This window comes from Triticum dicoccoides, chromosome 7A (genome assembly GCF_002162155.2).
Source record: "Triticum dicoccoides isolate Atlit2015 ecotype Zavitan chromosome 7A, WEW_v2.0, whole genome shotgun sequence".
Lineage (NCBI taxonomy): Eukaryota > Viridiplantae > Streptophyta > Magnoliopsida > Poales > Poaceae > Triticum > Triticum dicoccoides.
In genome coordinates this window covers 687,111,163-687,133,069 of record NC_041392.1, presented here as the reverse complement: position 1 = coordinate 687,133,069, position 21,907 = coordinate 687,111,163, and the positions used below count along the sequence as shown (strand labels likewise).

At 42.9% G+C, this 21,907-nt stretch overlaps 1 protein-coding gene and 1 long non-coding RNA gene across 2 annotated transcripts; one reads left to right on the top strand and one right to left on the bottom strand.

The window, feature by feature from the left end:
- Positions 1 to 774: 774 nt before the first annotated feature.
- On the bottom strand, positions 775 to 3,996 carry LOC119332430. Its single transcript, XR_005160936.1, has 3 exons — positions 3,771 to 3,996; positions 1,360 to 1,709; positions 775 to 1,279 (listed from the first exon to the last, which is right to left on the bottom strand). It is a non-coding gene; the product is annotated as an uncharacterized LOC119332430 (long non-coding RNA).
- A 1,041-nt stretch (positions 3,997 to 5,037) lies between these two features.
- Positions 5,038 to 18,456, top strand: LOC119333900. The gene is made up of 5 exons (XM_037606623.1): positions 5,038 to 5,264; positions 5,771 to 6,255; positions 6,421 to 6,506; positions 6,968 to 7,133; positions 18,034 to 18,456. The coding sequence occupies exons 1-4, from the start codon at positions 5,038 to 5,040 to the stop codon at positions 7,004 to 7,006; spliced, it is 837 nt and encodes a 278-aa protein (XP_037462520.1). The 3' UTR covers positions 7,007 to 7,133; positions 18,034 to 18,456.
- The last annotated feature ends 3,451 nt before the right edge of the window (positions 18,457 to 21,907 follow it).

Sequence of the window (21,907 nt, the reverse complement as noted above, 5' to 3'; positions counted from 1 at the left end):
AATGTAGTTTAAATTTAGCACAATGCAAAACTATTTTTGAATGATATATATTACAATTGTATAACAAAGAATGGTATGTCTAATATTTAGCATCAATGTTGTGTGGTTAACTATGTCAACTAAGTAAAATTATAATCGTTAATACTTAATAGAATATAACCTGAGAAAATAATCAATATATGAGTAAAAATGTTTAGTACAAATTACATTTATTCGAAGTTGTGTTGATCTAAAGGTTTGATGTGACTGACCATATTGTTGATGAACATTCTAAACTCGATACAGTATTAAGAAAAATCATTATAATTAAGTTCACTATAATCACTCAAAACAATTTTTTAGGAAAATGTAAATAACTTTTCAGCAGATCTAAGTATGGACCCGGAATTTGAACATGAAGGGAGCGAAGACGCCAATAAAAGAAGTCATATTTGTAGTGTTTTAAATGTGTCCAAATTTTATAATCCAATTCAGCGGGTGAATTATGATAAAAATAGAATTGCACTTTTATAATTTAAATTTAAAACTAGAAACTATAATTACCAAATACATCAAACCTCTCAATAATTTGTTCAAAGTCGAAATTTTTAGGAACGGATTCAGAACGAAACTTGGTTCTCTTCTCTTCTTAATGTTAATACAAACATAAGTGAAGAATCAAATATCTCCAATTATGAAATTAGTGTTAATGCTTAATGATTATAGTTTGAACTTCTAAATTTTGTTCACCATGCAATTTAGATAGAATAGGAAAAAAAATACAAGAATACATACCCTTCATTGTGTTGTTGCCGATGTAGCTCATGTTGGCCGTGCGCCCTTTGCGGTCCTTTGATCACCCCAAATTTCTCAACCCTAGCACAACAAGAGATGAAATTGGGCGGACGGCACACGTACTTGAGCCACGAGCAGAGCGGCGGACTGAGAAGGACAGTGGTAGGGATGATTAGGTGGCTGAGAACTCGGGAGCATATTGGAGTGTGCTGCGGGGGCTCTTGCTGCCTGCCTGCGAGGCGACGACTCGAAAGGGAAGGAAGTCAGGAGTAGAGGGGAGAAAGTGAGAAGAATAACTCACTGTGGGATGGATTCCCATCTCGCTCTCTCTTTTTCTTTCTTTCACTGTGTTTTGATGCAAGTGAGGATAATGTGAGATTTTGACGACCCATTTCAGCCTAGTGCCCTAGTCCTCTCCTCCTGGTTAGGCAGTTGGTCCGTTGAGGGCCCACAACAAAAGGAAACTATGTTGCGGTTTAATTTCGCAAAGTAGCACGGTGCATGGCTGCAGTTTTAGCGACTCACAAGTTACTACAAGACAAACATCTTAACATGCAAAATAATTTACTAGCAACATTGCCATACCTTCCTTTTCTAATCAAGAATTGTACTGCCGGTGTCCCTAAAACCAGATCCTCCGTTCAGATCCTGTCACCGCCGATGTTCCACGGAGCAACGATGGACATGGAATTTTACCACCAGTGTTCTCCGGCAGCCACTCCTCCCTACTGATCGGCGCCCGAATAATCACTGCCGCCAGTGCCACCGTGAACCCAATCGCCTCCACCAATGCCATGGCGACCCAATCGCCGCCGCCAGCGCCACCATAGGCCAAGCGTGACTGCCACCGAAAATATGGTAGGATTTGGGTGCGATTTTAGCTTTCCACGGAGGGAAACCACCAAATCGAACACCGCTGCCGAGGGACATCAGCTCTGATCACCAATTTGTGAGATCCCAATCAAAATCAAGAAGGCCATTGATTATAGTAGGTAGTTGTATATGTCTATGTTCTAGCCTTTCGGCGTAAATGGGGAATGAAAGGCATAAAACGCAACCTAGCCACAACCCAATTTTTATATAGGCCGGAATTAACTCAGACGGGTAAGTGAATGTAGCCGTAATAACGACAACTGGATGGTAAACGTAAACAGTAGGAAAAAATCTCGGCCATAGAGCGAGACCCAGACATCATAGAAGCGTTCTCCGAAGAAATAGACAGCCTTTAAATATGAACGACACTTCATCATTTTTTTTTTTGAGGTTTTGACGCTTCATCAGTTATTTGACACCTTCGCTGTTCCTGGGCTGAGCAGTGGAGCTTGTCACACCGTCAACGGCCTGGCCCGAGTAACAACATCTACACCACCATGTTAATCAAGGGCGCCCCTATGTCGTCTCGCTTTTAGCAAGACGAAGGGAACCCTCGCATCAAGCGCGGCGCAAGATGGCCATGGCCTCTTTTTTTGTTGTTTGATTTATTTTTTACTTTCGTTTATAATTTATAATATTATAAATAAAATATATTAAGAAACACTTTACATAAAACCTTTTTACCAAAATGTTAAATATGTAGAAAGAAAATGTTTCTCATGTGTACCGAAAAATATACAATGTGAGTGAAAAAAGTAGATATTTATTGAAAAAAAATTAATCAAGCATTTAAAACAATGTTAAGCAAGTATTTGTAAAATGTTAATCAAGTATTAAACATGTATTAAAAAATTGTTAATCTTGCATTCGAAAAAATATTTAATCAAGCATTTGAAAATTTTAAATGTGTATAGAAAAAATGTTGACCGTGTATTAAAAAATTATAATCTTGTATTTGAAAAAAACTAATCAAGCATTGAAAATGTTAAAAATGTTTATAGAAAAAATGTTGATCATGTATTAAAAAAATAATCTTGCATTTGCAAAAAGTTGTTAATCAAGAATTTGAAAAATGTTTGTATAGAAACAATGTTAAACGTGTACTCCCTCTGTAAAGAAATATAAGAGAGGGAGTATTGTAACAATGTATTAGAGATATACAAAAAATGTACAGTGTGTATGGAAAACGTAGACATAAAAATATAAGTTCTCAAAAAATGTTAACCATGCATTTTAAATTTGTTAACTGTGTATTTAAAAAAGTTTCAGTGTATACAAAAATGTTGAATGTGTACTGAAAAAAGTTAACATATTTTGAACCAAAAAGAAACTGATGAAAAATGACAAAATAAAATAAAATAAATAAAAACAATTTAAATTAAAAATAAAGAAAATGAAAAACCTGAAGAAACCTATTCAAAAGAATGGAAACAGAGAAGACCGAGATAGAGACAAGAAAAAACAAAGGAAAGCGATAGTAACCAAGAAACAAATAAAAGAAAACTGAAGAAAGGAATAAACTAAAAAAACAAATAAAAATGAGGGGAAAAACAATGAAAGAGATTAATAAAACCGATGAAAAGGCTAAGAAAACAAAAAACGAGAAAAAACAAAGAAAAAGGTTAGAAAAACGATAAAGAAAATTAAAAAAACAAGCATAAACCAGCGAAGTCAGAGAACTCAGCGTTTTCTTTTTGAGGGAATGGTGGAACATAGCGAAAAAGAAAACAAAGCCTAGCGAAGGAAAAAAAGTGATGAAAATGAGTCGGCCCAGTAGCTACAGCGACCGAGCCCCCAAAACGCGACGATACAAGACGCGACACTGAAGCTTTCCTACCTACGCATTCCCCTCCTAAACTAAACTAAACTAAACTAACCCTCGGAGGCTAAAAGTAGGCGGCCTCACAGAAATATGCTAATTCGGCCCCTTGCCGAGACCAGTAATCGCCTCTAAAATCCAGCTAGCGGGAGCAGCGACCGAGACCCAAAAACTTGGCCAGCCTCTCTCTCGCCAGCCGGCCGACGGATGAGTGGAGCGACGGCAGCTGACGAGAAAGAAATAGTAAGTGCAACCCTAGCACAGCAGACGGTGAAATTGGGCGGAGTGGGCGCGGCGCACTTACCTCGGCCGGGAGCAGGGCGGCGGCCGGACGGTGGGGAGAATCCGGGATGGGTTTGGCATGATGTGCCTGCCTGCAAGGCGACGACTCGGAATGAAAAGGAATAGAAGGAAGTCGTGAGTTGAGGGGAGAGAGAGAGAGATTGATTGAGAAGAAGAGCTCACTGTAGGATGGATTCCCCGTCGGCCTCGCTCTCTCTTTTTCTTTTCTTTTTTCACCATCTTGTTGGTGCGAGCAAGGATAATGTGAGACTTTAACGACCACTAGTAGAGTGCCCGTGCGTTGCCACGGGCTTTTGAAATATTTTTGTTGAGTTGTATAAATATAATGACTGTTTAATTTCACATGTGGAGATAAGATAGCATGAGAATGTCGGTGCCTTGTCACGTGCCACGAAAATATTTTGCTGGAATTATGCAAACATAATGCATGTCAAATTTCACATGTAGAAACAAGATAGCACGGGCACAATCGGGTGTTTATCGTAGTCCAATGCACTTGCAATGTAAATTGATAAAAAATGATAAATTAACGATGTATACATATAGAGCGATGATCCAACTAAAATTCTATTACAAATTAATATATAGTTGTTGCGCTTAAGAAATTTTCACACAATTCTTTTATGGAAAGATATACAGAACGATGTGTTCTCGTTGATGGACATATACAGAGGGGTTACAACTTGCATCCCTAGAGCCGGCGACACAATTCTTCTATGGAAAGATATTCCGATCGATGACGAACCCCTTTCCAACAAGCTGCCACACATGTTCTCTTTCATAAGGGAGGAGGATATTTCTATAGTGCAATTCCAAGACAGACCACAGGCTTCTAAAAACTTTTACCTCACTCTATCAATCGGGACGCTACATGAATTAACATATCTGCAGAATCATATGAATGGTCTCTACTTGGAACCAATGATGACTAATGAATGGATTACTTGGTGGGGAGATGTTCAGTTTCGGCCCAAGAAATTCACCAACTTCTTCTTCAGAGAACTGCAGCCACCCGCATACATCACAATGATCTGGAAGACAAAGTGTATCATGAAACTTAAAGTGTTCACCTGGCTGATGTTAATGAACAGAGTCAACATAAGAGACATGCTCCACCGGAGACATTTTGATATTGGAGTCACTCCTGTCTTTTGTGCAACACCACACCACTGGAAACGAACAAACACCCATTCTTTGAGTGCACCTTCAGTGCGGTCTATTGGAACTCCATCAATATTCAATGGGATACCAACTTGGAACTTCAGGAGATGTTTGATGCAGTGAAGTCTTCATGGCCACGCCCATTGTTCAATGCAATCAAAGTCCCGGCCGCCTGGAACATTTGGAAACAAAGGAACATATGCTACTTTGACAAGATTACTGCATCCCTGTATGATTGGAAAAGAGCACTCAAAGCTAACTTGGAAAATCTTAAATTCAGAGTTAATCCTGAATTGGTCTCCTTTCTTGATAGCTTCATCCCAAACCTATCTCTGTAAATCATAGTTCCTTTCTTTTTATTTGCTTCTTGGCCATGTAATTACCCAGTACTTTATTTTGAGTAATATATAAAGTAGGAGACTCCTGTTGTTTTCAATGTTCAAAAAAAATTAATTCCCGCAAAATATCAGGAATGTTGTTTTTAGCTTGATTCACATGATATTTGAGTAAGTATAATAAAAACTTCTTCGTTAGCTTATATACACATCTTGCACAAGCAACGTGTAACGAAGCTTCATGTTGAAGGACTTAAAATGTGCAACGGAAAATACTCATGGTGTTAACCGGACGAAATAATTCTTTACCATTCCACTAGAGCATAAAAAATATAATAGCCAGACACATTCCTGCATTTTCTAAATTAGTACTCCCTCTGTAAACTAATACAAGAGCGTTTAGAACACTATTTTAGTGATCTAAACGTTCTTATATTAGTTTACAGAGGGAGTATTATTTTAAATATAGTGATAACAAAAATAAATGTTGGTGCTTTGAATGTAGAAGGTTTTGTAGTACATTTCTTGGAACGTTACAAAATTTCTATGGTTTCCGGTTTTTCCCCTCGCTCACTTACTCACCCACTCACCCAGTCGCCTCTTCACGCTCATTCCCCTCGCTCACCCACTCCACCAAATCCCTATCCCGCGTCGGCGACGCACCTCCCCCTCACTCGCGTCGGCGAATCAACCGCGTCGCCGCCCTTCTCCTCAGGCGTCGCCGCCGGGCCTTCTCGTCTGCGTCACCTCTCCCTCTCGCCTGCATCCTCAGCGCCACAGTCGAGCCAAAGTTGGATATTTTAGCGAGGTCGAGTAGGAGCGTGAGAAGCGCGGGCACGACGGCCTTGTCCTGCTCGAGGAAGGCGGCGACGGATGCTAGCGCTCCTCGCCGCCATCGACCTGCAAGGAGGAGCGCCGTGTTGGACGTTGCCATCTCCGACGCTGCTGGTACTCCTCCGCCGCTACGAGTGCCCTGTCACCTGCACCCAGGTCAGCTGCGAAGTCGAGCTCCCCATGCTTGACCTGCAAGGTTATCATCCTTAATTTTCCCCACACCTTTCCAATCTCTAGAGCCTAGGATTCGGGGAAAGGCAAGGAGAGATTATGGAGCTGATTGTGATTGTGATTGTTGATGTGGATGGAATATGGATGTAGATGTATTGTGGTCAAGAACTGCTCTCTGCCGCGGGAGTAGATTGGAAAGGCTGCTGCTGCCACTACCACTCGCCGATTCGGGCATGGTAAAGACCACTCGGTTGCACTACTCCATGTGTAGATGACTGAACTTGGGTGTGAGCATTTTGATGCCTCTGAATTTAGTAAATTCAGTACTCACAGGAGTACATTCCCCCTAGAGTATTTGTACTACAGGAGTACTTTCAGTACTGTAGGAGTACTTGTATTGTTTCTTAGAGTATTTGCTTGGAGTAAATATTGTAGTTTAACTGAAATCAACATTTCTGAAAATCATGTTTATCAATGGGTTGTAAGTACTGAAATCAACATCTCTGAAATCATGTTTTTCATGTTGTAGTATTCTTTTTGTCAGGATTTTAGTACTCTTGCTTGGCTCAAACCAAACTGATTCTGCCGTAATACTCATGTTGTAGTATTTTTTTATCATGCTGGAGAACTTTGATTGATCTAGTGGGCTCAAACCATACTGATTTTTAGAGTATACTCCATGTTACTTCCATTTTAGAGCACATTCTTGGAGTGGATCTGCATTTCAGAAAGTTAACAAGTGGGAGTACATGGAGTACTACATTTTAAGTCGAGGAGAAGATGGTGCCTGCTCCGTGATGATGCCACCAGCACCTACGACTTCCTCGACCACCACCACCATGATGACGACTTCCTCGAACGTGGTGAGTACTCCTCCAATGCTTGTACTCTTATCAATGTTTACTGCTGTGATCATGGAGTAGTTAGCTGTTGTTATCATGGCAGGAGTAATGCACCATTAGTTGGTAAGAAATAATGTCAGTATGAAACCTCTCGACAGTAACTGTTTTTTTTTTGTGAGGAATAGTACATGGTTACAACTTTATTTGCCCCATTCCAAGTTCTGAAATCATTACCAAATCATACGAAGCATGATAACAATGTTCAAGCTGATTTGGTGAATCCGTAGATTACATCTTACTGTGTGTTCCCAAAATATTCAGCATTGCAAAACAAAGAAATATTAAATACAAGTTTCACTATGGATGATAGTGTGAAAAAATATATCATATTTTCTTTTTCCTGGGAGCATCATGGACCAACTTGTCAATGTAACCTCGGTTGTATACTACATCTACATCCCTGTCAATGAACATGTGCACTATTGAACTATCTATGCATCTACATCTCTATGAAGATACATATACTACTGCATCTTGGATGAATACTATTGTCAGTTTACTCGCACGAGCCATTCAACGAAAGTAGTCTCTCAGTTCTAGTGTACCTAGATGTACGATGAAACGAATTTGTGAACCAAAGCAATTTGAGTTGACAACCGGACAGAGGAAGCGGGCAAGAGATGATTTATTTATGGGCGATGATGATTTGCTACAAATACATATACTGCTACCTTCCATGCATGTCAGCATCTGATGCTACCACTTGATTCCCTGAAGATTGAAGAACCACCCCCTGCCATTAACAAATCATTTCATATAAACTATTGTACCTAGCAATGTAAAAAATACAAAAAGGGTAAAATCACTAAGCTGTCATAGAAAAAATGGCACATTCCTGGCCGTCCTGCATGTTTTAGCTTCAATTTCCCTCGCCTTGCATGTCACTGCGTCCTTAAGAAAAACAAACACATTGATAATTATAATTAAGAACTTTGCCTACAACAAAACAAAACCAGCAGAAACTCATCGCTTTCATTGTCTTCAAGACCCTCATTGTCCTCTAATAATATAGTTTGAGAGAAGTCCACATTACCCCTCGAACTTGTCTTTGGCTTCACTTTACAAACCTCAGAATTGTGTTCGTTCAAGTTTCATCCTTCAACTTTATAAACCATTCATAATTATAAGGGGTCTGCTTCAGTATACCCAACCTTCTCTTATTTTATTTATTAGAACATGCCGATGTTACATTATTCTGAACTTCCCATCTTATTTATTAGAACATGCCGATGCCACTGAAAATTATGATTACTATATCCGCACAGCCTCATACCTGGACTACTTGGGTAATTCTCATCAACATTTCGTATGAAAGGCGCATCAAGCCCTACCTGATTCCCCTTGCACGTATGATCAGAACCTACAGGGAAGGGATCAACAAAAAAGCCGTAAGCTGTATACAGAAACAAAGATGAACACCCATAAGCATAAACTGTTTCGTATGAAAGGCACATCGGGTAGTACCATTTGAATTTCCTGGTACATATGTGCCATAAACATGTGTGAGATTACTCGCTGCCGGCAACGAAGCAGCTTGATGCACACCCACCCGTAGCAAACTTGTTCCGTCTGATTTGTTCTTGCCTGGATCAATACAAAGCCAATGATATATAGGCAACAAAGTATGCAGGCAACATTCTCAGCATTGAGTAACTATATCGTCAACATTTTCCTTTTCCCTTTTATCCTCAGCTACCTAAATACCCAGATAGAACTCTGCTTGCCCAACAGCTCCACATGCTCTGACTTCTTCTGTCTTTTTAGCTTCTCCTTGTTCCTCCAGCTCTCGGCTTCTCAGCTTCTAAGATCTTTCTTTCATCTGTACATCATCACATGTGCACTATAGGTGTGCCTAAAGATGCATTTTATTGCCACTAACAAAATGGTGAGCTATTCTAAAAAAAGGCACACCATGATAATTAAGGTAAAACAAGGTTGAGTCTCATGGGCAGTACTACAGACAAATAGGAGTCCTTGTTTCCTGTAAGAGGTTCATATGAAAAGTTAAGGCAATGATAATTAGTAAGACTGACGCTCCGAATTAAAGCCGATTGGATGAGGTAATTCGTCAAAGAAGTACAATGCAAAGCTGAAACAATGCAAGTGAATTAAAAGAGGGGCTGATGGAAATTGAGCTTCAAGTGGCGACATCCTTCGTGGCATATGTAATACAACCAATTCAGTTCAAATATGTATTTATTATGTTAGCATGAAGGGTAAAAAGAAAGGGGACAAACTAATCTTATGTTTAAGCATACAAAAAAAAGTAAAATCTAAATAGTGATGTGATCACTTCCTTTTAAACAGCTGTTACGATCAGGTCAGAAGATTGAAAAACTATAATATTTATAACAATGGAATAGAGGGGCTACTACATTACACACTTATGTTTCTACTCATTCAGTTGAGAAAATCCATGATGCACAAAACAAGATCAGTTTCATCCATCTGATTGTTAATGACCACAAAATGACATGATACAAAAGAAAATAGCATGTGCATTTAATAGAAAGTGCTTGTGCATTGCTACTGGCAATAATGGAGATAACTGAATACCATGTGAATTTAACGCAAAATGAAGGTTCCAACCAAAGATTCAAAATACCCATCACCTCCATGACATGATAATTTAGAATGACATATGAGTGAACATCACCAAAAGGAGGACCTCCTATGGTGTAGGAGGCTTAAATCTGATATATCAAGATCAAAGTCTTCTCACCATAATGGAGATAACTGAATACCATGTGCATTTAATAACACAAAATGAAGGTTCCGACCAAAGATTCGAAATAACGAGAACCTCCATGACATGATAATTTAAAATAACATATGTGAATGTATTTGTACTGTAAAGTTATTCAATGTGCCATGTGATAGGAAAGAGAGAAAATATGCCTAGGTAGGTTCTTACTACAATTGTTGCTCCTGCTACTAATTACCAGTCACTTCAATCAATAGCTAAAAAGTATTTTAACTTTTTCTCTGCCCTAAAAAGTATTTTAATGTTTTTCTCTGCCCCTGCTCTTGGATTTGATTGCAAACTTGATTAGCCTTACCGAATCTTAGAGTTGCTTCGCCAAGGCGTGTCGTTTTTCGCCTTCCCATTGCATTCAACAAAATATTTTCCTATCACTCCCTTTAGCTGATGGTTCATCCCCACATAAGATGTACCTGATGCTCCCTAGAAAACCACATTTGTGTATCTTCTGTTACATACATGAGATTCTCTAATGCGTGTTTAGGCAGGAGCTAGCAAATTAGGAATGAAACATACAAGCCTAGTGAACACTGGATTCACGCACAACCACAGGAAATCCCTCCAAACTAAACTAACATGTGAATCCTGCTTCAGCAAGGCAGGTGAGGAGGAGGGTTACCAGAGGCTGGAGGAAAATGAGAGCAGGGACTGCCCGCCGAGCATCCCCAGCCGGTAGCAAGGGACAAGGGAGCAGTAGGCACTACGTACCTCCATTATTAGAGTTAAATGTCATGTCTGGACTGACCTTCCTTCTTCCTGGGCAGCCAACACTTTGTAGTTGGAAATAGTATCAGTTTACACTCCTGATGAAGTGGTAAAAATACATAATTGAGAAATAGATTTACCTTGATAATTGCTTGCACTGCACACTTCCTTACATTTGAATTTGCAGATGATTCTTCAAATGGGAGATGTTCCAAAATTTAGTGATTACCTGATGTTTCAGATGATGATCAGGATGATTGACAAGGAAGAAATGTTCCACAGGGTTGCTAACTGATTCATCGGGGTTTGGTGGTATGTTCCATACAAGAACCTACAATAAAAACACATTGATGACTCAGAATCAAAAGAATAATCAGAGAACCATTAATCTAGATAAGATCATTGTTGTATGCAGCATTCTTTTTTCTAGCAAAGGGATCTAAACTGAGCTCATGTATAAGTTGCAACCACAAAGGGATCCCATGGCCTCAATCCTCATCTCCGTCTCTCTATCCTGATCTGATTCTCTCCGTCTTGAACCAAATAGAGAAAAGAGGGGAGATGAACCTGAGGGAGGAAGGCGATCGCATGGTGGCGAACGCAGGAGGAACCGGAGGACGGGAGCACGGTGGTTGATGCCTAGGGTTTAGCGCAGGTCGTGGCGGCGTCTCCTCTGGGAGGTCGGCGGCGTGCGAAGGTGAAGTGTGAGGCCCTGGTGATGATCAATCGAACCAGAGCTACGAATTTGGACGAAATTGTCTCGGATCAGGGGATTTTACTGGTAGATACCCCGAATTGGGGAGGAGTCTGGGTACAAGTAAGGACGAACCCTAAGTCTACACTAGAGAGATGCGAATGAGATATCTATTTTTCTTCCCCTCCTCGCCGGTGCGACGGGCTTATATTACAAGTTTTTCACCAGAGCGTTACAGAGGGTTAAAACCCAAGAATGACAGCAGCTTGACGAGGAACAGGGGTAACTTGCTCTCCTGCGGATCTGGACCGTCCATGCTGTCTTGAATCGTTACCGTGAGATCTGGACCGTCCTTCTTCTGAACTTGAGATCGTTGTCTTCTCTTCAGTGTGGCTCGCTCCTTCTTCAGTTCCGTAACTCCTGTCAGGCGGGGTCGTGGCCCTAACAATGCCGCCCTCTTGAGAATCGCCTTGTCCTCAAGGTGAAAAAGCCGATGACCTGGAAAATGGTTGTTAAGAAAAGTAGCATCTTCCCATGTAGCATCGTCTGGAGCTAAACACTCCCATTGAACCAAACATTGGCCGACCGGTTGCTTGTTTCGTTGTATGATGTGCCTGTCGAGGACCGCTACTGGGTAGGTCTTAACATATCCTTCCGGAGTGACCAGAGGTACATGGGGCAAAGGAACCGCACGATGTCCAATATGCTTCTTCAATTGGCTGACATGAAACACCGGATGAATATCAGCCTCGTCTGGAAGGTGGAGTTTGTATGATACATTCCCCACCTTTTGTAGCACTTTGAAAGGTCCATAGAATTTGGATCTGAGTTTGAGAGATCCTCTTAGGCCAAAAGCATTCTGTCTGTATGGTTGGACTTTTAGATACACCATGTCACCCACTTCAAAATTTCTTTCTGACCTTTTCATGTCAGCATAGAACTTGATTCTGTTTTGAGCTTGCAAGAGGTTTTCCTTGAGTTTTTGCACCATTTGTTCTCTGCTTTCCAGTGTAACCTGAGCTTCAGTCGATAGATTGTTTGGAATAGAGAATTCACCAATTTGTGGAGGTTTATAGCCATATAAAGCTTCAAATGGAGTACACTTCAAGGATGTATGATAAGAAGTATTGTACCATAGTTCGGCCAATGGCAACCAGTTAATCCACTGTTTTGGTTCCTGGAAAACCATCCCTCTCAAATAAGCTTCGAGACATTGATTCACTCGCTCTGTTTGTCCATCTGTTTGAGGGTGATCTGTTGTGCTGAATCTTAGTTCCACTCCCAAAGCATGAAACAGCTCCTTGTATAACTTACTTGTGAATATTCTATCTCTATCAGAGATAATGACCATAGGGATGCCATGTAATTTGATGACCTTATCCATTAGTGCTTGGAAGACTGACTGCACACTGTATGGGTGTGAAAGAGGAATGAAGTGAGCATACTTTGTTAGTCTGTCTACAACCACTAGAATCACTTCCTTTCCCTGAGCTTTTGGCAGAGCTTCAATAAAATCCATGGATATATGAGCCCAAGCCATAGGAGCTACTTCAATTGGATCTAACAGACCAGGTGGGTGGATATGTTCTATTTTGGTCACTTGACACACTGGGCATTGGCTCACAAATTCTTCTATGGTTTTTCTCATGTGAGGCCAATAAAAGTTTCTTTTTAATCTGTGATATGTGGCTTTGACCCCTGAGTGTCCACCAAGAGCTGAAGAGTGGAAAATGTTCAGTAGCTGTTGCCTGAATCCATTTGCAGTACCCACATAATATCTTGTTTTGTATTTCAATAATCCATCTTGAAGAGAATATTGTGGTGTGGAAGAAACATCTGCAGCTACTTTCTGTAGCAAGGCTGAGCTGTCAGCATCTCCCAAATAGCTGAGTTTAATGTCTTCCACCCAATCTGGAACAACTTGTGTCATGCTATTACAACTTCCTTGTTCTTTGACATCTCTTCTGGATAAGGCATCTGCTACCACATTTTCCTTTCCCTTTTTATATTCAATGACATAATCAAATTCTAGTAATTTGACCAGGAGTTTGTGTTGAATCCCTTCTGCCAGTCTCTGAGTTGCCATATATTTTAGACTTTGTTGGTCTGTTTTAATGATCAACTTGTTGCCTAAAATGTAATGTCTCCACTTTTTTAAGCTTTCCAGAATTGCCATGGCCTCCTTTTCATAGACTGACTGTGCTGCTGCTTTCGGACCCAAGCTCTGACTGAAAAATGCTATGGGTTTGCTCCTCTGCATTAAGACTGCCCCAATGCCTGTTCCACAAGCATCAGCTTCAATGGTGAAAGGATGCTGAAAATCTGGTAATGTGAGCACAGGACAAGTGGTCATCACAGTTTTCAGGGTTTGAAAAGCAGTGTCTTGAGCTGTACCCCATTGAAAGGCATCTTTCTTCAAAAGGTCATGTAAAGGCCGGCAGATTTTTCCATAATCTTTCACAAATCTCCTATAGTACCCAGTCAAACCCAGAAATCCTCTTAGCTTTGTTACTGTAGTAGGAGTTGGCCAGTGGAGAATAGCTGTGATTTTTGTAGGGTCTGTAGCTACTCCCTCTGCAGAGATGATATGGCCCAGATAGGCAATTTTGGGTGTAGCAAACTGACACTTTGACATTTTGACTGAAAGATTTTTTTCCTTTAGGATTTGAAAAGTAATCTTCAAGTGCTCAATGTGTTCTTCTATTGTTTTACTGAAAACCAGAATATCATCGAAGAACACCAGGATGAATCCCTTGTGTTTCCCAAACAGGATGTTCATGAAATTTTCGAATGTAGCTGGCGCGCATGAAAGTCCAAAAGGCATAACAATATATTCATAATGTCCCATATGAGTCTTGAAAGCTGTTTTTGGAATATCTTCTTTGGCCATTCTGATCTGATGATACCCTGATCTCAGATCCAGCTTACTGAAGATTTTTGCTCCATATAATTCATCTAGTAAGTCTTTTATGACAGGCATTGGGAACTTGTTTTTAATTGTTAACAAGTTAAGCTCTCTGAAGTCAATGCATAATCTCCAGCTTCCATCCCTTTTTCTGATCATAATAGCAGGAGAAGAGTAAGGACTAACACTGGGTTGAATCTCTCCCTTTTTAATCAGTTCTATGATTATTTCCTCCATTGCTGCTTTTTGATAGTGTGGCACTCTGTAAGGTCTTAAGTTAGGAGGTTCTACTCCAGGCTTCAGTTCAATCCTGTGATCACATTCTCTTGATGGAGGAAGACCTTCCTTTTCAGTGAATATCTCCTTATATTCCTGCAGTACCCCTTTAACAAATTCTGGTACTGGTGGTACTGTTGTTTCTTCAGGACTGATTGCTTGTATATGGAAAACAAAACCCATTATGTCCTTTTGGAGCATCCTTTGCAATTGTACAGCTGAGAGCATGGTATGATCTTCAACATGAGTATGATCCTTCAATACTATGGATTTTCCTTGCTTTGTTACTATGAGTATTCTTTTGATCAGATCCATGTAAATGGGACTATGCTGATAAATCCAATCTGCTCCCAGAATAATATCATAACTGACAGGAGGAAGTACTTTGAATCCTGATTGAAAAGTGTGATTTTGGATCTTGTATTGCATTTCAGGCACATAACTTTCAGAAATCAGTTTTCCTCCACCAGCTACTGCCACACTTCTGGGAGGAGCTGCTTTCTGATTACAATTGCTCTCTACAGCAAACTGATTGCTCATGAAAGTATCTGAAGATCCACTGTCTACTAGTGCCACAGCTCTTCTGCCAGCAATGTTAATTATCACAGAAAAAGTACTAGGTCCAGTACTTCCCTCCACAACATTAGATGAGATTTGCATGACTTTTGCACCAGGTATAGGTTCAGGAGTATTAGGAGCAGTATGAAAAAGTTGTTCAGGTGATATCTCTTCTTCCAATTCTGGAGGCAGTTGCTCTTCTGCTTCTTCTTGTAAGATGTGTATAGTATTACCAATCTTACATTTGTGTTGTCTTGACCAAGGTTCCCTGCAATACCAACAGTTCCTTGTGTCTCTGTTGGTTATTTGTTTTGCCTTGTCAGAATTGTTCCCTGGGATTTGGACAGGTGGAAGTGTGTTCCTGAAGGTGTTGGTTGAAGGGCTTCTAGTTCTAAACTGACTGTATTGGAGAGTTTTCCTTGCATTGGCTGCTCTCTCATAATTTTTGGCAAACCAGTAGGCTTCAATAATTCCTTTGGGTCTCTGTCCACACACTTCATGTTTTATATCAGCTCTCAGACCTCCAATAAAACAACTGAGAAGAAAATTTTCTTGTAGAAATGGATGGTCTCTTTTAACCAGTGCCACACAATTTTCAAAACTGTCAATGTAGTTTGCTACAGAACTGGTTTGCTGGATATTTTTCAACATTTCCACAGCTTCATGTACTGTGGCTTCAGAAAATCTGTCTGCCACCATATTGCAGAATTGTTGCCAAGTTACCATTTGCCATGGAACACAGATATTTTTAAGCCAATTTGCTGCTCTTCCTTGGAAATGACCAGTTGCCAAATTTACCCATTGTTCATATGGTGTTCCAGTCATATCAAAGAATTTTTCACAAGATATTAACCACCCAATTGGATCCTCTCCACTGAACAAAGGAATTTCAAGTCTGGGTCCTTTTAATGTTGCCTCTGCAAAATAAGAAGGTCCCCCCAATTGAGTTGCAAACTGGTTTCTCTGAGTTTCATGTAGTTGAGCCCCAGCTTGATATACTGCTTGAGGGTTTGATGAGACTGGTACAGCAGTAGGATCAGGGCAACTGAAGAATTGTCCTGTAATTGGGTTATAAGTCTGTGGAGGATGATATAGTGGAGCAATTACAGGAGCAAAATATCCTGTGTTTCCTGTAAAACCCAAGGTGTGTTGCTGCAATGGAGAACTCGGATTATCCATAGATACTCTATACTGTGTCTGCTGTGCAGATTCAATAGTACACTTTGTACTGTCAGTAAACAAAGGTGCTTGGGAACTAACTCCCTGAGTAGTAACTCCTGGACTCTGAATTTCTGTTTTAGCAGGTATCTGACCCACTGCCTTGGCCGTTTCAGGTATAACTATGGGAGATTGTACAACAGGAACAGAATTGCGAGTACCTACTGGGGTTGATTGTGCTGGAGTTGCTGCTTCACTGCACTTGTTGGTGGACAAATTTTGAAGAATCTTTTGAAGTGTCTGTTGAATGCCCTCATTCATCTCTGCTAACTTTTGTTCCACCTTCGGCATAGTGACCATCTCTGCTTTCATTTGCCTCACTTCTTGTTTCAGATCTTGCAGATCGGATAACTCTGTCCTGAGATCTGCAACTTCCTTTTCCACTCGATCAACTGTGATCTGTACTTTTGCTCTTGTGTCCGCCATGTCAACCGAGTATGCTCTGCGACTGGAATTGGTCCTGTCTGCTGCACGCTAGACTGATCCAACTCCCTGGTACACGGATCCCGTCAGATCCCGGGATTTTACCGCCGAGAAGATGTTTCTCAGCAACCGGATCGGACTCGGAGATCTGTACCCGAATGTCACCGCCGCCGCGTCGCCGCCACCCACACCGCCGCCGCGAACTGGGAGGGACGGGAGGGATTTTACGAGAGATCCCAACCTCCTGCTCTCCTCAGCCCGATTCGCCGCCGTCGAGTAGCCACCGAGGAATTCAGCCGGCGCTCTGATACCCTTGTGAGGCCCTGGTGATGATCAATCGAACCAGAGCTACGAATTTGGACGAAATTGTCTCGGATCAGGGGATTTTACTGGTAGATACCCCGAATTGGGGAGGAGTCTGGGTACAAGTAAGGACGAACCCTAAGTCTAGACTAGAGAGATGCGAATGAGATATCTATTTTTCTTCCCCTCCTCGCCGGTGCGACGGGCTTATATTACAAGTTTTTCACCAGAGCGTTACAGAGGGTTAAAACCCAAGAATGACAGCAGCTTGACGAGGAACAGGGGTAACTTGCTCTCCTGCGGATCTGGACCGTCCATGCTGTCTTGAATCGTTACCGCGAGATCTGGACCGTCCTTCTTCTGAACTTGAGATCGATGTCTTCTCTTTAGTGTGGCTCGCTCCTTCTTCAGTTCTGTAACTCCTGTCAGGCGGGGTCATGGCCCTGACAAAGGCGTATCTCAGCAGAGGTGTCCAGATGGCGACCCAGAGGTCCACAACGATGGCGGCGGCGCCTCCTTTGGGACCTCGACGGCGGCGCCTCCACGACCCCTCGGAGCCGGCAAAGGGATCCGCGGCTAGCGCCTGGGATCTGCCAGGCGGTGGCGTTCGCGTCGCGAATAGATCCAGGGGTCGTCGCTCCTTCACCTCGTACGTGCGGGCGATAGGTTTAGGTTTTTTTGTTGCTGGTCAATTTTCGTAGGTCTTTTTTCGTTGGTTAACCTTCGTAGGTCTTTTTTCAGTCGTACGTGCATGGGTGCGGGTTGGGGTCTTAGCACGAGGTTTTTTCGGTTTGTGGTGGCTAAGTCAGAGGTGGGAGGAGGTATAAAAAAAACCATAGGAGGTGGGACTAACAAAACCTGGAAGCGAGACTACCAACTGCTTCATTAGGAGTAGATATCTCGGCCCGACCCTTTGCTCCCGGGCTGGGCGGTTGGTCCGTCGACGGCCCGCAAAAAAGAAAACTCTGATGCAGTATAATTTTGCAGTACAGTCCATGATTTCAATTTTTTTTAACAGTTTAGGCCCTGGACACTGTTTGGAATCTGTGAAAAGAACGCAACAGGAGAACTTTTGAAGCAAAAGAGGCATCGGCTAATGTGGTTTTCTCCCTGAGTAGGGACAAGGTTAAGGCCTTCAGGGCTGCTTGGCGCGAGGGATACCCCTGGTTTTTCTTGTTTCTTTCTTCTTCTTAATTACCTTTATCATGTGCAAATCTTCTATGTTCCAGCTCTTTCTGCAGGCTACTTTAGCTGTTCTTTTTCTGAAGCTAAGCATGTTGTGAGAAAGATAGCAGGAAACATGAAAGTCCAATTCAGAGACGAGCTGTGCAGATAGAAATTCATGTGTCACGTTCTTTGAATTTTGCTGTAACTTACACGATGATAGCGAACCATTTTGTGGTGGTTACGTTCATCCTCAATCTCAAGCTCTTTAAGCGTATTTCTTTGGATCTTTGCATGCTTGCTTGTCATGGTTTACTTACGCGGATGTCGTTCATAGTAGGACCATTTGTTGAAATTAGCATTGGTTGAGACGCGTGTTGCACCTGCAAACTTACTACTCCCTCCGTTTCGAATTACTTGTCTTAGATTTGTCTAGATACGGATGTATCTAGCACTAAAATGAGTCTAGATACATCCGTATCTAGACAAATCCAAGACAAGTAATTTAGAACGGAGGGAGTAGTTATGTAAATCGTGTTATATGGCGTTTTTTCGGTATACCAACTATCTGTTTCAAACACGCATCAAATCTGGCAGAAAAATGATAATCAGCTGGCGGTTTGGGTACACGACGATGTATCGATCCTGACCGGGTCAGCTGATGCAGGCTGGAGTGGCCCATACGTGTGTGCAGACCGGCACACGCACCCCCGGCCACGCGACCGGACGACCAATCAGCGAACCAACCAATCAACGAGCGAGCGAGGGAAGCGCGTCTGCGGTCTACGCCCGCCCAGCCCGCCCGTGCTGGCTGGCTGGCAGGGGGAACGTCCCGCGCCGCAGATCGCTCCGTTTTGCCTCCCACGGCCAACAAAGACCGAGCGCAAAACGCCGTCCACCCCCTCCCCCGGGCGGGCCGCGCGTGGGCGGAGCCGAGGAGAGTGGCGACAAGCGAAACCGCGTGGCGTCCACCCCTGCGCCGTGCGGCTGGTGTGGACGCGCGGGTCGGTGGCGAAGCAAGGAGGTCCGACTCACACGGCGCGAATTTTTCTCCGTCTCCCCCCGGCCCGTGCGCTGCTGCACTCCCGAGTCAAACATGGCCAGCCCAGCTCACTCGAGTGCCCGTCCATCTTCGGCAATGATGCCCGCCGCGCATGAGCGCGACGCGGCCAGCCAGGCTACCTACGATGCGTGTCGCTGTCTTCGTTTCGGCCAAAGCCTCCGTCCGTCCAAGCCGTCGCCGATCGTCATCCGTCCGTCCGTCCATCGAGCCGAACCTTCCGATCCAAACGAACCCGGGCAGATAGGCAGGCAACAGAGATCGCCGCAGGGAGGCGGCCCTTCCCGCCCCGCCCTGCTCGTCGATCGTTACGCGTCGCCATCCAAGGGCCATGTGCGGTCTTGGATTTTGTTCGGATTTTCGCACGCATGAACCAACCAACGATGAGGCATACCAATCACGTTGGTTAGTTGCCGATTTAATTAGGCGGCACTTGACACTGATTCTGCTCGCAATTTGGCGGGCCGGTGGGTGGCTCGTGTCGTGCTGAGCTGATTGATTCATCAGGAGGGCACCTGGAATTAGGGGCATGTCTGCCCTTTGTTTTGCAACTTGTACTCCTCCTCGACCTCCTTGGGTAGGTTAGGTCCATGTCCAACCACAGCAACCTACTGTAGCTAGCTAAGTAGCTATGTACATACCCTGTGTTGCAAGCAACCAGCCTAACACACGCACCGCCTCTTTAATTCCCCGTCTTCTTTTCTTGTCTCACATTCATCGTGTGGTCACTTTCATCATGGCAACGCGGTTTGTGATAAAGATGGCCATGCTTGGTTTTGGTTAATTTTGGCTCGCGACATCGAATCTCAAGTCTTACAGACGTTTAATTACGACGATGCTAGGGGCACATCGCTGTAATGTATCAAGTTCAAGTACATATCACCGAAAAAAAAGTATAGACAAAAATGGCGAGTTTAGTGATGTCTTTTTTTTCTCTTTGTGAATGCTGCGTATTTGAATTTTTTTTTGAAGGGAAAGCCTCATGGCACTTTATTCATCTCTTGGCAAGGTTACATCAGATAGTACATGCGATAACAAAAAGTTTGGTGCTTCATCCACCAACTCAAAACTACTACCTTGCTCATAGCTATATCTAGCTAAAAAATGTGCCAGATTGTTGGCTTCCCGCGGGCAATGCTGGAAAGAAATCGAAGGAATTCCATGTGCTAAATCAAAGCAATCGATCAGAAATAGGCGTGTAGGAGCTCCAGATGTCCGACTCACCCTTGAACGCCTCAACGAGCTCCAGGCAATCTGATTCCACAGCGACTCTAGAGCAGCCTCGATCAAATAGCATCTTGAGACCTCGTTTGACAGCAAGAGCCTCCGCTGTTTGTGCATTCATCACATTCTGGAAGGGTTCAGCTACACCAGATAATGCCTCACCCTTGCAGTTTCTAAGAACAGCCGCGATTGCTCCACTCCCATCCTCAAAAAAAAAAAGCATCAGTGTTGAGTTTGTAGTTTCCCGGCGAAGGCTTCTCCCACCTTGCTGTGGGTAACACTACTTTGGCCGGTTTCTCATGATTGATAGTAATCGCCTAGATAGCAAAAGCAGTGTGTACCGCGCTCTTTATATGAGTCCCCTTCACCGCTTCCCGTCGTTCGTATCAGATATACCAAGCTGCCACGGTGATCGTCTCCTGCAGTCCTAGCTGACCGAGGACTGGGGACTTCTTTAACGGGTTCGTGAGTAGTTCTTCTAACACCACCGAGCCCGATCGATCCACACAAAGCGCCAAGTTAATATCCTCTAACAGACCAAGTTTTCCCCACACCTCTTTTGCACGTGTACAAGTGAAGATCAGGTGGCGAATGTCCTCCGGCCCCAAGACTTACAAACAGGACACTGAGGGTTAACCTTTATGTGTCTGTTGCTTAGGATACACATGCCCGGGATAGTACCATGGAGGGCGCGCCAGACAAAATTTTTAACCTTGCTTGGTACTTGCAGCTTCCATAAGATGTCCCACACAGGGTTCGTTCCTGCCGTACTAGCAGCTTCACCTCTCACTCTAGCGCCATACTGGTGCTCCCACTCAATGTAATATGCAGATCTGACTGAAAAAGTATGTGATTTGGTTCCATTCCAGGCCACAAAGTCTTCCAACAATGGAGAAAGAGGAATTCTGAGAATTCTTTCAACATCAACAGGAAGAAAAATATGCGTTAGAAGGTCCTCATCCCATCCTTCTGTGATAGGGTCAATTAATTCATTCACGTGTCTCAGCAAGCTGTTTCCCTTTTGTGTGAGCACCATCCGAGTTGGGCTATCCGGGATCCAATGATCCTCCCAAATGTTGATGCTTTCTCCGGTTCCCACTCTAAAGATATGGCCCCTTCGGAATGTTTGTAGTCCCGCCACCAGGCTCTGCCAAGTAAAAGAAGCACCTTTTTTTAGCCCTGCCTTGAGTAAATTCCCATCTGGATAGTACTTTGCCCTCAATACTTGCGCACACAAAGTATTAGGGTGAGTGATCAATCTCCAACTCTGTTTAACAAGCATTGCCAAGTTGAAAGCATGGAGATCTCTGAATCCCATTCCACCTCTGTTCTTGGGCACACACATTCTCCACCAGGCAAACCAGTGCAATCTCTTGTGATCATCAGTGTCCCCCCACCAGAAAGAGGCCATTGCGTCTGTCATCTCTTTGCATATTTTCTTTGG